The sequence below is a fragment of the Chroicocephalus ridibundus genome, chromosome 9 (genome assembly GCF_963924245.1).
Source record: "Chroicocephalus ridibundus chromosome 9, bChrRid1.1, whole genome shotgun sequence".
Lineage (NCBI taxonomy): Eukaryota > Metazoa > Chordata > Aves > Charadriiformes > Laridae > Chroicocephalus > Chroicocephalus ridibundus.
Genome location: NC_086292.1, coordinates 43,820,168 through 43,834,737, shown reverse-complemented (window position 1 = coordinate 43,834,737; position 14,570 = coordinate 43,820,168). Strand labels below are relative to the sequence as shown.

At 42.6% G+C, this 14,570-nt stretch overlaps 1 protein-coding gene across 2 annotated transcripts in view; it reads right to left on the bottom strand.

The window, feature by feature from the left end:
* MCTP2 (multiple C2 and transmembrane domain containing 2) overlaps positions 1–14,570 on the bottom strand; it is a 129,328-nt gene that overhangs the window by 99,507 nt on the left and 15,251 nt on the right. For both annotated transcript variants that reach the window (XM_063346613.1, XM_063346611.1), the window contains 4 exons: positions 9,640–9,746; positions 8,299–8,835; positions 3,486–3,548; positions 2,222–2,330 (listed from right to left, as the gene is read on the bottom strand). In XM_063346613.1, coding sequence (XP_063202683.1) covers positions 2,222–2,330; positions 3,486–3,548; positions 8,299–8,772 — 646 coding nt within the window. In that variant the 5' untranslated portion in view covers positions 8,773–8,835; positions 9,640–9,746. The remainder of the gene's footprint in view (positions 1–2,221; positions 2,331–3,485; positions 3,549–8,298; positions 8,836–9,639; positions 9,747–14,570) is intronic.

Sequence of the window (14,570 nt, the reverse complement as noted above, 5' to 3'; positions counted from 1 at the left end):
ACGGCTGGCTATGACCCCTTTACTTGAATAAAAGCAGGACATTGCTACTCCTACCTACGAACTCCAACACTCTGCATCCACTCCTACCTAACCGGGGCATTTTTGCAGTTGCACAAGGTGGAGGTTTCAAACTCCAGCACACACATAAAGCTCAGGACCAGCAACTCAGCATTACCCACTGGAGAGGCTCCAGCACCTCTTTGCACACAGAAAACCATGGGGAAGAGGGACCGAAACCCTCTCACAGCTGCGTCAGGCAGCATCGCTTGGTTAGTTCTAGGGGTTTGCTGTCCCCAAAAGGTGAATGAGGACGACTTGGCCTTCAGTCCAAGCCACAGTCTGACTTGCAGGATATGCCAGCTGCTGACAACCTGTTCCTATATTCAGATTATTCAGAGCAGGCTGATATGCCCCAGCGCAGCAGCTGTATCCGGCATCGTGGTGGAGGGAGAAGGGGGAAGTCTCATCCTCCTGGCCCACGAGCTTTCTCTGAGGTTTTTCTCACATTGGAGAGATGAGCAAAGCAGACAACTTCCCGCTTTTAAAAGTGCATTGCAAAAAGCACAGTGGTTGCAGGACAGGCCTGAGTGTCACGCAAAGATCCTAAGTAACCAGCACGACAGCAGAGACCTATAAAGCTAGGCATCAGCAGCACGCTTTTGGGTGTTTTTTTTTTTTTATGGATGACTGAAGAATAATCATTAAGTCACTACTTTTCCCCCTCCCAATGTCTGGGCAAAAAAAAAAAAAAAAGCAGTAATTTTATTGAATGATGCACCACCTCACATACTTAGTTTACTAAATTCACCACAAAGCAAGAGAGACCCATCAAAAAGCTTTCTTTCCCCTTGTTTATATTGTTTCACTGTGTTGTCCAATGCTTCACTAAGACAAGCATTTGCTTTCTTACGCAACAAAACACAGCCTAGAGTAAACTATGCTTTGTCTTTAGAAACACTACTCTGCCGGAATTGCTCATTTACAGCATCTTTTCCATACAAGCAACTGGATGTGTCCTGGCTTGTGCAGCTTGCTAGTAAATCCGACAAAGTGCTACACTGTCAGGGCATACATGCTTTTGTTTAAAGAGAAAAGATTTTAATCTAAGTATTCATTCACTCCTTCCGAAAGCTGGCAGGAAAAAGTAGCGTACACTTGGCCAAGAGTTACTGTTTGGTGAAGACATGAAAAACCAGCATGGAAGAAGTTAACTGAGATAATAAGATAATGGAAATCCCAACAAGCACTGCACGCGAGAAGGTTTCTAAATCCATACATGTCCCTCCAGATGCAAACTTGCACAGGCTTTTAGCCTTTGCAAGCTTATTTTCTTTAAACCTGGATGAATAAACCCTATTGCTTCATCTCAAAAGAAAGAAATTCTTCATACATTTTGCAACGCGAAAGTATCAGAGCTGTTTCCACAGGCAGAAAAAAAAAATAGGAAATTAACAATCAATCTAAAACGTAGAAAGACTGGACATATGGAAGAGCTCTCTGTCAAGCTCAGACCAAAGGCAGAGCCCTCCGAGCCTCCACAGAGCCTCCCCCAGCACGTGGAGAAAATACCAGCTGGCTGCTTATAAGCACTTTTACGCCCTGTTGCAACAGCCTCAACAAGAGCCAGGCTCACAGCGTGCACTTTCAGACAGTTTTTCTTCTAGGAATTCCCCAAATCTTTTCTAATTCCTTTGATACATCATTTGGAATTTTTCCTTTTTTATTTACCCCCCCCCCCTTTTTTTTTTTTTTAAGAGTTGTCCTCCTTAGTTTGCATCCCACACTAGAGGGGATTGTTGGCTTGCAGCCCTGCTCCTATGGTTTGCCTTGTATTAAAATCTTTGCAGATAACCCAAAAAAGCACTCCTAGAGCAGCTCCGTCATTTCATAAATTCCAAGATACTCCTTGGCTTTTCTTTCTTAAGCTCAAATAGAATTTCTCAAGATTAATGCCTCTGTAGATCCTGAATAGACACAGATGCTAAGTCCCTTTGCAGCTGCGCAGTCAGACAGGAGGAGCAGCAGGCGGAGGGCAGCTCCCTCCCCTGTGTATCCAAGGTGGATAAACCCAATCGTGGAGTGCTCTGACCCAGGCAAGGGACACAAATCAATGACTTGTTGCATCAGAGATAAGAAAAGAAGCCAACCATTGCCAAACCGAAGCCAGTGAAAGGAGAGCGGTGTGAATTGTGAAGGAAATCGGCTGAAAGGTGGGGCTCACCACAACGATCTCTGATAACCAGGTTCCGGCCTTCCTTCAGGTGGATGGTCAGCAGGTAGGCAAAGGGGCTGGGCAGGTCACTCAAGCAATCGTTTGCTTCCTCTAGAGCCTGAGGAGAACAAAGAAACCAGTCACTGCTGCACACCTGAAGCGGACCATGGACAAAGCAGGTGTTCTCTCGGGTTTGCAGAGACAAAGTTCTCCTCTTTCCTTAGGGCAATCTTTTACAGAAAGGAAAAAAAAAATCCAAAGATTTCCTTCCCAGTCTTTGTTTTATTATGTGCATAACTAATGGTCAGCATCGGGTATGTTCAACAAATCAAGGGGCAACACAAGGAGGGTTATACCTGAAAACACATGGTAATAGTAACAATCGGGAACGCATGCACAAGTTTTCCAAATCCTACCAATCCTTCCTGCATCTCTTCTAGCTGTTTCCTGTGCATTCATAGAATATCTCAAGTTGGAAGGGACCCATAAGGGTCATCGAGTCCATTCATACTCATCTGATGACCTCACGAGGAAGTACACTTTTCGTATAACTACTGAGAGGACAGCATTTCTTTATACAGTTCTAAAAGAGAGAAACGCAGCAGTGGGCAATGCTAGTTGTGAGGTCTTGCAGAAGCGAATTCAAGAGGTTTCTTGTTCATTAGAGACGCTGCCAGGGTTACACACCTCAGCATCATCATCCAGCCCGCACATTCGGTGACAACAGCCACTGGACAGCACTTGAGATGCTATCACAGGTCACAGGTAGAGAAGTTCATCCAGAACAGGTAAATATGCTTTACGTGAGAAGAGCACATGTCAAAACTGCCTTTTTGTGCTGCCATAAAACTGGACTTTTGCTGTCTGTCAAACCCTACAGTTGTGTGAAGGTATTTGCAGCCTTTATTTTAATCCAGTTTGTTCCTGGGCTGCTACTTGAGTATTTATGCCATTGCCTTCATCAGTTACCAGCGCAACATAGAAATTATAGAATACTTTAAAAAAAATCCAGAACATCCGGGTCTATTTAAAACATTAGCAACTGCTTTGCTCTACTGGGGAAAAAAAAAAAAAAAACCACACAGAAGCCAAAAAACACTAAACAAACAAAAAACCCCAACAAATAAAAAAAAAAAACCACACTGGACAAACCTATAGAAGGCTTCTTCACCTTCTGGGTTTTTTTTCCATTTGTAAGAAGCAAAGAACCTAAGTCTAAAATAAATTGTGCTTGTAATCAAGTTTCCAAATGCTTTAAAATGAAAGGACTTACCATCTGATCATCAAAAATTTGAGATGATACGGAAGAGTCTAGATCCATTTCTCCACATGGGTACTACAAAAACAAGATACAATGAATTAGACAACAGTAATATAGAGATCCAGAAAATACTCCTAGTTATCAGTCAAGAAAACGCTCATACATATGTGTAACCTGTGAAATTCTTTGCTAAAATATAAGTATACGTCTGTTTATAGAACCCTCCCCTCCATAATTTAGATATACTTTTCTTTTTCGCATTTTACAGTAACTGCACTTAGTCTCTTGAGTCTAATCAAGAGTGTTGCTTCCAGCTATCAGAATAAATTCTCCTCCACAGCAGAGACCTGTGCTTTCAGTGCTGAAGGTCCTGATGCCTGAAGGTTATTGCATCTGGTGACTTACCAGTCATCATTACAATGCTGACCCCCGCTCCCGAGCAGAATTTTATTTGTTTGTTGAATCTCCAAGTGTCCTCGCTAAGATAAAATAAAAAAAAGCCAGAAATGGTGGCAGCAGTAGCAATATCCTGGGACTGGAGAGAAGGCTACTCTCTCAACTTGACTACAATTTCTCCTTCATCACCCAAAAGGCAAGGTCCAGGAGAAGTTTTGGGGTTGGTTTGTTTGCCTTTTTTTTTTTTTTTTAAAAAAAAAAAAAAAAGGCAGCTCAGGGAAAAAGTTAGAAAGTGGTCAAAGGGAAAAAAGGATATTGAACATGTACTTCCCCCCACCTTCTGCTGTAACTGGACGATCCAAAGGATTTTTATCTAGTGCCCAGCATAGGAGCAGTCGTCAAACATTTCTTCTTAAGTACTGACTCACCCAAAAATTTGAGGCTATGGTGGCACGGCGTCTAGACTGTCTGGACACACAGAAGGGGTTTATCAGTCAAGACACCTCTGACGCTATTTTGACTGCTAGGAGAGTCTACGATCATCATTTTAGCTGAAGAGGACCTACGTGCCTGGGAAACTCTTTTGGTCTAAAGCTGGGCAATTACAGCCCATTTAAATACAAAGATTTATGCTAAGAATAACCCCAGTCTACAGAAATGCACACAAGGTGGAATTCGATCCTCATGTGAAAACGTTACTACGTGCAGTGTGGTAACATCCAAATCGCTCAGATGAGAGCTGCATTGTGTGGAGCACTACACAAACATTAAAAAAAAAAGAATCAGCTCCTGCACCAGAGATCATAAATCTTAGAGATATTGATATGCCGAAATAAATATAAATATGCTTTTGCGTAATTCTCCTCCTCCTCCTCCCCCCCCCCCAAATACATATATTACATATGAGGAAGTACAGTAATCCAGCATGGCAAGTAAAATTTCACTTGCATGACAGTCAAAATTTAACATTATGGTTCCCACAGTAATCATAACTCGGCCACCTTGCAAAAACACATTAAAAGTAGAAAAAATTATCATCATAAAGAGCAGCAGAAGAGTTTTCTCACACAACAGAGCTGAGTTACAGCTGCTAGGGGAACCCTAACTTGGAATTTCCTGACTAGTATGCATAAAAATCTCACTTGTGTGCATTAAACCTAGTACTTCTGATCGTCTCCAGCTTCACAGGAATCTCCTTCAGGCACCATCACTGGCACTGATAATGGTTTCTCTTTACAGCTTGTTTTGCATGGCATAAACACAGAATCAAAGAACTCTATTGAAATTATAATAATAAAAAAGTATTCTCTCTGCTAGCTTGATACCATTTACAATAAAAAAATACCCTCAAAGTTATGATTCTTTTATTTGTGCTGCTGTTTACTTGCATTATATAGACAGATTTTAAACAAAAATGGTGATTTTAAATAAAAAAGCTTGTTAACTCTGTGTAACGTAAATTGCTATTAGTCTAGGTAGCTAATTGCAATGAGATCACTGAACATAGATAGAAGCCTTGCTGAAAATATAGTCCTGAGGTCTTGACTTTATCTAATCACAGTGACTTTTCTGAAATTTGAAGTATAAACAAATACGGCCACATCCACCAAGCGGGTTGTAGTTACAAATGCATTTGTCTAAAAACAAATCAAACATGAGTATGTGTATGAATATACATATATATATATATACACACACACGTAAATAAATCAAGTTTTCCCTCCTGGCAAGATCTACATCTTCTATCTCCTCCTGTTTTCTGCAGAAGAATGATTCAAAATACAAGGGCACTGAGTTCATCAGCGACGGGATGAGGCTTTGGTTCTCAGTGACTCACTGCAAGGTGTTAGCAAGAAGAAGTGGTGTGAGAGCACTTGAGCAATGACGCGTGACCATGGGCAAAACCTGACTGCAAAAAGTGGCATTAATGCCGTCCTTTGCAACCTGAATCAAGCAGGGAGGGGCTCAACGCGACTTCAGTTGTTCCTTCACCCTTCCAATTTGCCTAGCTGGGCTGCAATAGAGAACAGATAATGTAAAAGTAAACGTCTTAGCAAATGGAAACATGGTACCTGTGGCAAGAGTCTTTACTGATGGCATGCTCCAAGCACCGACTGCTCTGTACTGAGCGTTCAGATGAGCATAAAAACCACAAGCCCACACTGAGCTCACGCATGCGGCTCGGAAAGTATCTGATGATATTGGGTGACCAAAGATAACAAGGAAATGCGTAGGTGGCATGTGACAAGCCATTCAGGGGGAAAGAAAAAAAAAAAAGCTCAACCTACATTTTTGCTTTTTTTAGTTTGTTTTGTTCCAGGGATCTGCCTGCCTTCTGATTTACCTCAGTGATCAGTGAATGATGCTCACAAAAGTGATGCGAACTATTGTCATGCTCTCTCCAACAACCCCACCCAGCATTTAGGAGACCAATAACATCTGCAATAAACTATCCCCGTCCAAGGCACACAGAATGCAAATTCTGTAGCTATTCAGTAAAGTACAAGAAGAGATGAGTATTGAAGCTTTCACCAAATTCAACTTAAAAATACCTACATTTGTTCAATAGGCCTTATCTATTTCTACTTTCCTTCGCTTCACTCTGCTACAGAGCCTTTAGGAGGAAAAAAGAAAATATCTCTTTCCACATTTAGAAGTTGTAATTGGAGGCAGATTATAGCAGGTAGGATATTCACATAACAAGATGCTTTGCCATAAAAGTAATACTAAATGATTTATAATACAAACACACATTATAAACACATACTTTGGGAAAGATTTAAACGCTGCAGAGAATAAGACAGACTCAGACTGTGCGTCTGAGGGAAAGTTGAAGTTAAACTATTCCATCACCATACAGGCACCTCCTTCTCCTAAAGCACTTTGCCCAAAGTCAAAGCAGGATTTAGGATTAATCTGTGTTGTTGCTGCAGCAGATTTCAGATTAGAGTTTCTGGTCTACAACAGCAGGAAAGAACTGCAGCTATCATTAAAACAACATGGAAAAACTCCTAAAATAATAACCTGTTCATAATGTCCAAACCATCATAACTCTGAGTTGTACAACTTCTGAGTAAAGTTTAAGCACAGAAACAAAATTATATGCTATTTTAGCTATTTTTCTTATGCAGACCTCTGAATAATGGTTCACTCCGGTGAGGTGGAGCCAATGTGTTAACAATTTAGCAACCCTGAACTGGAAGCGATGGTCAGTAACTGCCAGTCTGACACTTTGCATCACAACAGACCAAGAGCTAACACTGATTTGGTAACAGTACACAGACCTTCCAGATGCAAAACAAGGAGTTTTATATCAGCAAGGACCATTTTCCCCACAGCAGCACTAACCATCGTTTTGAACATGCAGTTAAAAAATGTTAATTAGCCTGTGAAATCACCGTTCCCAAAGAACGACTTTAAACCAAAATGTCCACTTCCCATTTTTGCATCTCAGATGACTACGGAAAGCAGCTACCGTAACTGTAACATCTAGGTTATGGGTGAAAAGGCCTCAAAACAGAGTTCAAAATCTAACTTTCCCAGTGAAAACTCAACAGGAGGAGATACACTGCCTCAAAACGTAAATAAACCAAATTTTGCCTCAAATGTTTCGTGCGGCCACAACCTTCACCTGCTGTCTACATTACAAAGCCATCACGCAACTCCCCAGGATTCCCCACTTTGCTCAGGCCGGGCAGGAATTACTGCTTCCACGTCAGATTTGAGGCATATTGGACTCTGATCCTCCCGTTCATGGGACGTTATGTCCAGCCACTGACACTGACCCCCCCCCGCAGAGGCAGGGGGCAAAGGAAGAAGGGGGGCAAGATGGGGAATGCAGAGGAAACGTTTTGGTTTTGCAACCCTCTCTATCTAATCACAATGCAAACCCAAAGGACAGCCCTGAGCATGATGCTACATGTTTGCTGCGCTCCATCACGTGCTTGGTTTGGTTAATTCCAGGTACAGGCAGAGTTCACCTCGCACGCTCGTCATCTTTCACCTCTTGCCTTCAGCTGCATCTTAAGTAGGTGGATGGTAAGTTGATTTTGCTACACAGAAATCCTGGTAAAGCTATACTAACTAAAAAGAATAACTACGGCAAATGTATCAGCAGCACATTTCAGAGCTCAAAGGGTTGCAACAACTTTTGACTTAAGCAAGCAATTCCAACAAATCTGAAAAATCTGAAGTATCATAACCTTGTCAATAAAAAAATGGGTTACTTTTTGCAATTCAAGACTGACAGAAAGGTATCTGCGTTAGTCTCCAGTAATTCATATATCATGCATGGTTTATGCGTATTTTTATCTCGCATTCATTACTTGAATAGGGTCCCCTCCTCCACCCCTTTGTAACCCAGCCAATTAAGGGGGAGCACGACGAGCCTGATACTGCCACTGAGCCTGGCTGGTGCCCAAGCACCTACCTCTGCCCCCTCTTCCGACAGAGCAGCGCTCAGGCGGGCGCCCTGCAGCAGCTCAAAGAGGTCCTCGCTGGATTTCCTCTTCATCTCAGGCACTGGGTTGCCCGCAACTTGCGTGTCCTGGTGGGTGACCATCATCTCTGAGCGCATCTCCTGCTGCGGCGCCCATGGCCAGTCCTCTCCCATCGGCCTCACGGAACTGCTTCTGCTTTTCAGAGACACCACAGACCTGGAGAAGCTCTTGGGGGAACAGCCCGACAACACCTGAGTACTCGAATAAGTCGTTTCTTCTTCCGTAAGAGTCTCTACCTCCAACATGTCAGGCACCGACACGCTGAGGCGTCGGTCCAAGGAGCGGACCTTCCTCTCCACCATTTTGCTAGACCTCTTCCTTGTCTTCTTCACGCTCAGGTTCTGCAGGAACGGTCTAGTTTTCTGCTTCAGGGATCCCCAGACGGATGGTTTATCCAAGTCCATTGCTGCAAGGGGAATCTCAGCAACGTCTCCTGCACGAAACGGCTTCAGCGATTCCCAGGGTGACTAAAAGGAACGTAGGAAGAAGGAAAGTCAATCACGGAAGTGAACAGCTGCTGAAGATTATGATTCACGTTGTCTCATCTTGAAACTTTCAGTCATTTTTCTAAACAGTTAAAACAAAGCACGCCACATTAGTAAGTGCTTCCAAATACAATCTGGTGGGTAGGTTTGATTATTTAGGAGGAAAACAGCCGGAACAAGTATTTAATCCTACACTAAAACGCAATGTCTGCCCACTACTTTATGATTGCTAAGAGGAGACATATTTCTTCTTTTGCCAAGTCCTGATTTGCCAAAATTTGAGATTTATCCACTTTGAAACTGTTTCTGTACAAAACTTACTGATGGGAGTTAAATCGCGATAATGCTAGCACATGAAAAATGCTGGCAAAGCTGGCCCTATAATTTCTGCTGATGCTTTTCCAGCACATGTAGGGGATTTTTTTGTCTACTTCCTAGGCTACATGGATTCTTACATAGCGTGTTAGTGGATAAACACAACATGAAAAACAGCTCCACAACCTTAGTGGCTGAGGCTGAACGGGACACATCGGACATCCCAGAAATCCCAGCTGAGACCTCAAAACACTCCCCTACGTTAACCCACTGCCAGGAAAAGTCGCCGCTGCAGAATTAATTTCCCTCATAAAGAAGGCAATTGAGAGAAAATGAGGACAAAAATGGACGGATGGATTACTTACAGATTTTGAAAACCTACTGGTGGACTCTGTCTTTGCGTTGATTCATACTGAGCATTTATACAGCAGGGAGGGACAAGAAAAAGAGAGTCAAAACAAAACCACCTACTTTATCTGCATCATAAGGGAGCAGTTGAACGGCCACCTCTTCTGTGCACAGGAATATCCTCGTGGACAGTGTCTTTCGTGGTTAACAGCTGCGCAACCATCCTTATTCTGTGAGGCAGAGACAGTCAAATCATCATCAAAACTCATGAAGAAAAAAGCTGATGAAACCTGCAGATTTACTCCTTTACAGTCCCAAAGACACACACACAGAGCTTACAGCATATACCTATATCCTTAGAAATGTATACCATTAACTACATGACTACTGCTTCCAAAACTCGTCGCGCATTTACATTTTAATGTTTGTATAGTTGACCAAAAAATGACTTATCTCATTGTTTTCCTGACCACTAGGGAAAACGCCATAAGAGGCAACAGAAATACAACTGTTGGATGAATCCAGATAGAGAAATCAACGTCTGCTTTCAAAGAAATCTACTCTTACATTCAGTAATTTGAATGAGGTTGTATAGCCAGTTACTTAATAACTTATTTAAATAAAATTATGACTAACCCCATTGTACTTGCAGAGCATTCAGGCATCTACAAAAAACTGCTTTAACTGTCTTACTGCATAACTAAAGTTGCACAATCCTCCCCCCATTTACAGTGGTATATAAGTGATTAATATCAGCATCGTCATATTTGGCAGGGCTTTTTTTTTTTGCCTCACTGAACTTGGGGTGAAGTGCAAGATGATCAGATTTACAGGGGGAGGAGAAAAGAAATAAATGCCAACCCTAACACATTTGACTGGAGAGGCAGGAATGCCCATGCTGGAGCAGCACGTGATGCCCTGTGCAAGTTCACCAGAGACGAGGCCAAATTTGCTCTCATCAGCTGATAGCTTTCACTTGGACTCTTCCCTCTTTAAATAAAAACTTGACAAGGCAGCCGCAGGCCTCCTCGGTAGCGTTACATCACATGCCAATAACAGAAATTATTAGGCTAAACACATTTGCACAAAACATTATGAAACACACTGTTGGGACTCATTTAAACAACTCATCTACTGCCAGTGCTCTCCGCTTTGCTTGCCTACATGCACAGAAACCTCCTGAAGTAAAGACCCTGTAAATAAAGGCAGGACCCAGCTCACAACATCCACTTCCCAAGGCTCTTACTGCTTCCGATTCCCTTCCTGTTATTCTCCACCCCTCTCATTTTGACGACCCACTGCTGTCGTTTTTATTTTGTTTGCTTTGAGATTTTGTTTCCTAGCAGCGGGCTTGTTCCTGTAGGTTTTTCCAGTTACTTTCCCCCAATTGAATGGTTTTTTTCCAGCTCCATTCCTTCTTTGCTGAAGGAATTCTTCCTTGCTGAAGAATTACTGTGAAGAAGTAATGAAGAAATGCTCATTTAGCAAGGATGGTGCAGGGACCATACTACATCTCTGAGAGCCGCTTGCATTTAACCTAGAACAAGCAGAGTCCTCAAGCCAGGCAAGAATCACAGTGGAAGCAAAGAAAAAAAAATCAGGGGGAAGGTTTCTGGGTTTTGGTCAGGACAGTGGGGATGGCTCCAGCTACCTGCCACCTAACAGGTTCCACGCCAGGGCAACACGGTGGTGGCATTTGCTGCACAGGGATCACCAGGTTGCCTGAACTGAGGCCACAGAAGCAGCAAGCTCACCCTTGGATTGCCATGGAGTTTGGCCATACTCCACCTCTGAACCTTCACATCCACGCTCCTGCAGCTGTTACAACTTTTTCATAAATACTGCACTTACAAAGAAATGAACCCAAATGATGGTTATAATGCACACATAAAAATAAATACACAATCTGTTCTAATCTTAGAAAAGGGTAAACACAGTCTGAAGGGCACGTGCACTCTGACACCAGCCATACAAGCCTGGCATTTTTTTCATTTCCCCAGTTCAAGCATAAAAAAGCACATCACCGCCATGACCAGAAATCTGTTCCCCGGAGAGGCCACTGGAAATCAGGGATGGGGACCGCCCCTGCCATCCAGCGCGGTGCTGGAGCCAGGGCTACCAGGTTCTCTGGGGTATCCCCCTGCCACACCAGAATGTATTCACACGCACAACTGGCACTCCTAACCGAGGCATCAGTTCCTCATAAAACCAGTCTGTTCTTCCTGCCTACATCAATTTTTCTCCGCTTTTCTTTTCCATACTGAGCAACGACAATAGAAACACATAATTTTCAGGAGAAATTCTCCACTGCTTGTAAAAGAACACGTTCTCAGTACCAGCATGTTTTTCATACGCTCCTTATCCTCCACGGGCCAGAAGTTCTCCCTCTTCCTTCCACAGCCTCAGAAGTCCAGTGCCAACCATATTGCCAAATATTCCCTAAGCAACCACAGGGAAAAGCGTACTTTGCCAAATTCTTGGTATAAGCTTGGTCTCTATTTTTCTCTGGCATCAAACGGCACATTGTAGCAAACGGCTGCAAACAGTAATTATTCAAAGAGAAACATTTCCTGTTATCAATTTTAACGCTGTTTTTCATTTATTTGAATGCCTCCTTGTTCTTATGTAATAAGGAAAAAAATATTTTTAGCCTGTCTTCTCCAGCCTTCTCTTTAATATGCTGCTAAATCTCAAACGCTCAGAAGAACCCATATAGTTTAATCTCTTCCTTCAGAGAGATGGCTTTTGATCACACCTGTCATTTTTACTGTATCCTTTTCTTTTGCTGTGTCTCCCCCCTCCTCTTTTGGGGGCCACAGGGGCTAGAAGAAAAGGATTAGTGACAAAAAAAGTTGGTCACAGCTCACCATCTGAGTGCTAAAACACGTTTTTCTAGCATTTTATCCTCCCTTAAGTAATTTCTAATTATGGTCCTTGGGATTTCTTTTGTAACGTGCCTTGGTTTCTCTCACTATAACACTCCCTACTTACTCCCTTAAATTGTTACAATATTTAGAGCTAAGGTATTTTTCAGATGTTCTAACAGGTGTCTATACGAGGTATTTCAAATGCCACTGAAAGCCTAGAGAAGTCATTCTGCTATTCTACTTCACTTACTGTCTTGTTAGGAAGCCAGAAAAGCCGCAAGTGAGAAATACTGCAAGACACTGAAAACACTGTAAAAGTGCACAATATAACTGAACTGGCAAACAAAACCAAACTGATTTACATATTGGAAATTATAGAACACATTGTCTTTCTGCATTAAGTAATCATTCCCTGCACGCCCAGAAGTGCACAATGCTCACTGAAGCACCCCAAAACGCTCCCTGCTAATGCTTCTAAGAAGCATCCCCAAAGCCAGCAAGAAGATAAAAATGCATCTTAGCACGAGAACACCGCTATTACAACTTCCATAAATCTACTAATCACAGTGCTCAATTTGCTCATCCAATTAAAGCGAAAACATCGGGTCAGTCTGCATGCCATCCATCTTCATAACGCGTGATTCAGTCAGTATGTTTTCAGCTACAACCAAATGCTAGCCAACATTCACACCCATCGCAGCTGACGAGACTAACGTGCATTGGAGGCTGTTAGGAAGATGTTCTTCAGTTGCATGCATCTTCACGTAGGTTCAAACTGGGAGGTACTAATTAAGGCCACTCATTTGTAAAACCTCTATTGATTCTGGCTGTTGTCGCACAGGACATTCACCCCTATCTCCACCTGCCCGGCACAGATTCACTGCCTTAAAACCTAACACACGAGACGTTGCACAAGTTAGAAGCAAAGCTAATTACACTTCTGCTCTGCAGCACAGCATTTGGCTATTGAAAGTTATAATAAGAGCATAACCCCCTTTAGATTTACAATTTCTCAATTCAGTGTGCTGAGAAACAAGAGTGACATCAGGAAGGGGGGTAAGGGAGCAGGGGGGAAGAGACTGGGATCCTCTTTTCATACTCTTCTCCTGTTTTTTTTGCTATAAATCCCACCTTCTGCACCTAGAAACCTTAAGTTAAACCATTCCTCCTTGGGGGGGCAAGGGGAGCAGGGGGGGGAGAAAAATATTAGGAAAATACCTCTGGGATGGCTGAACAACTGTATGTACTAGGTGGTTATTCCTACAACAGATCATATTCAGTACCCCGTGTTTTTCTCATCACTGTGTCTAGAACCCAGTCAAACATGACTCATTACTAGTAAGAGTGGAATTACTTTAGCAAAAGAAACCTACGCTTCCTTCTTTGCAACGACTTATTTCAGTACCTTATCTGGAAAAGCAGTAGCTTTATGATAAGCATCAACAGCCACAGAGATAAGAAAATATCATCCAAATAAAGCAACTCTTTGTTCACAGTTACCAGTTTCTCCTGAAGCATTACAGAGCCAGCACAAGTTATATTCATATATGATATTTAAAACATTTAAAAGAAAAGGGAATACCTTACCATGGGCAGGATGTCCCTTGGATTAGTAACACCTTCAAGAGTTGCGCTTCTTTTGTAGGAAAAAACAAGTCCGAAACCAAAGGCTGATCTGGGTGGGCCTGAGGCCATTCGTCTGGGTGCGATCACATACACTAACAAGGGACACTGCATTCGATACCTACATCGCAATAGTGAGAAAGTAAGACAGCCTTTTCTTCCTGCAGCTGTGTCTTACAGCATATGGTAAATACCTGAGCTTAAGTTTGATAAGGCACCAGAAAAAGTCTAATCTCAGTCTGATTCTGCATGGGCTAATTACCCTGGGGAAATCAGCTCTAGAATTATTTTTAGTGCTAACAAGCACAGGGAGCGCACTGCTGGAGTGTAGCTAACGTCGTCATTGCATAGGCGACGCGCTGCAAAAGCAGGGTCATGTCCTGCCCAGCTTCCAAACCTCGCCATTGCATTTGAGCCTCAGCTTCCCTGTAGGGCTTCAAACGATGCCAGTCCGGTGACACGGATCCTGTTCTGCTGTTGTTCTATTGTTGGAGATTCATTTGCAAAGCATAGCGGGATGCTAAACTTAAACATAAAATTAAATAAAAACTTGACCTGTTGCTG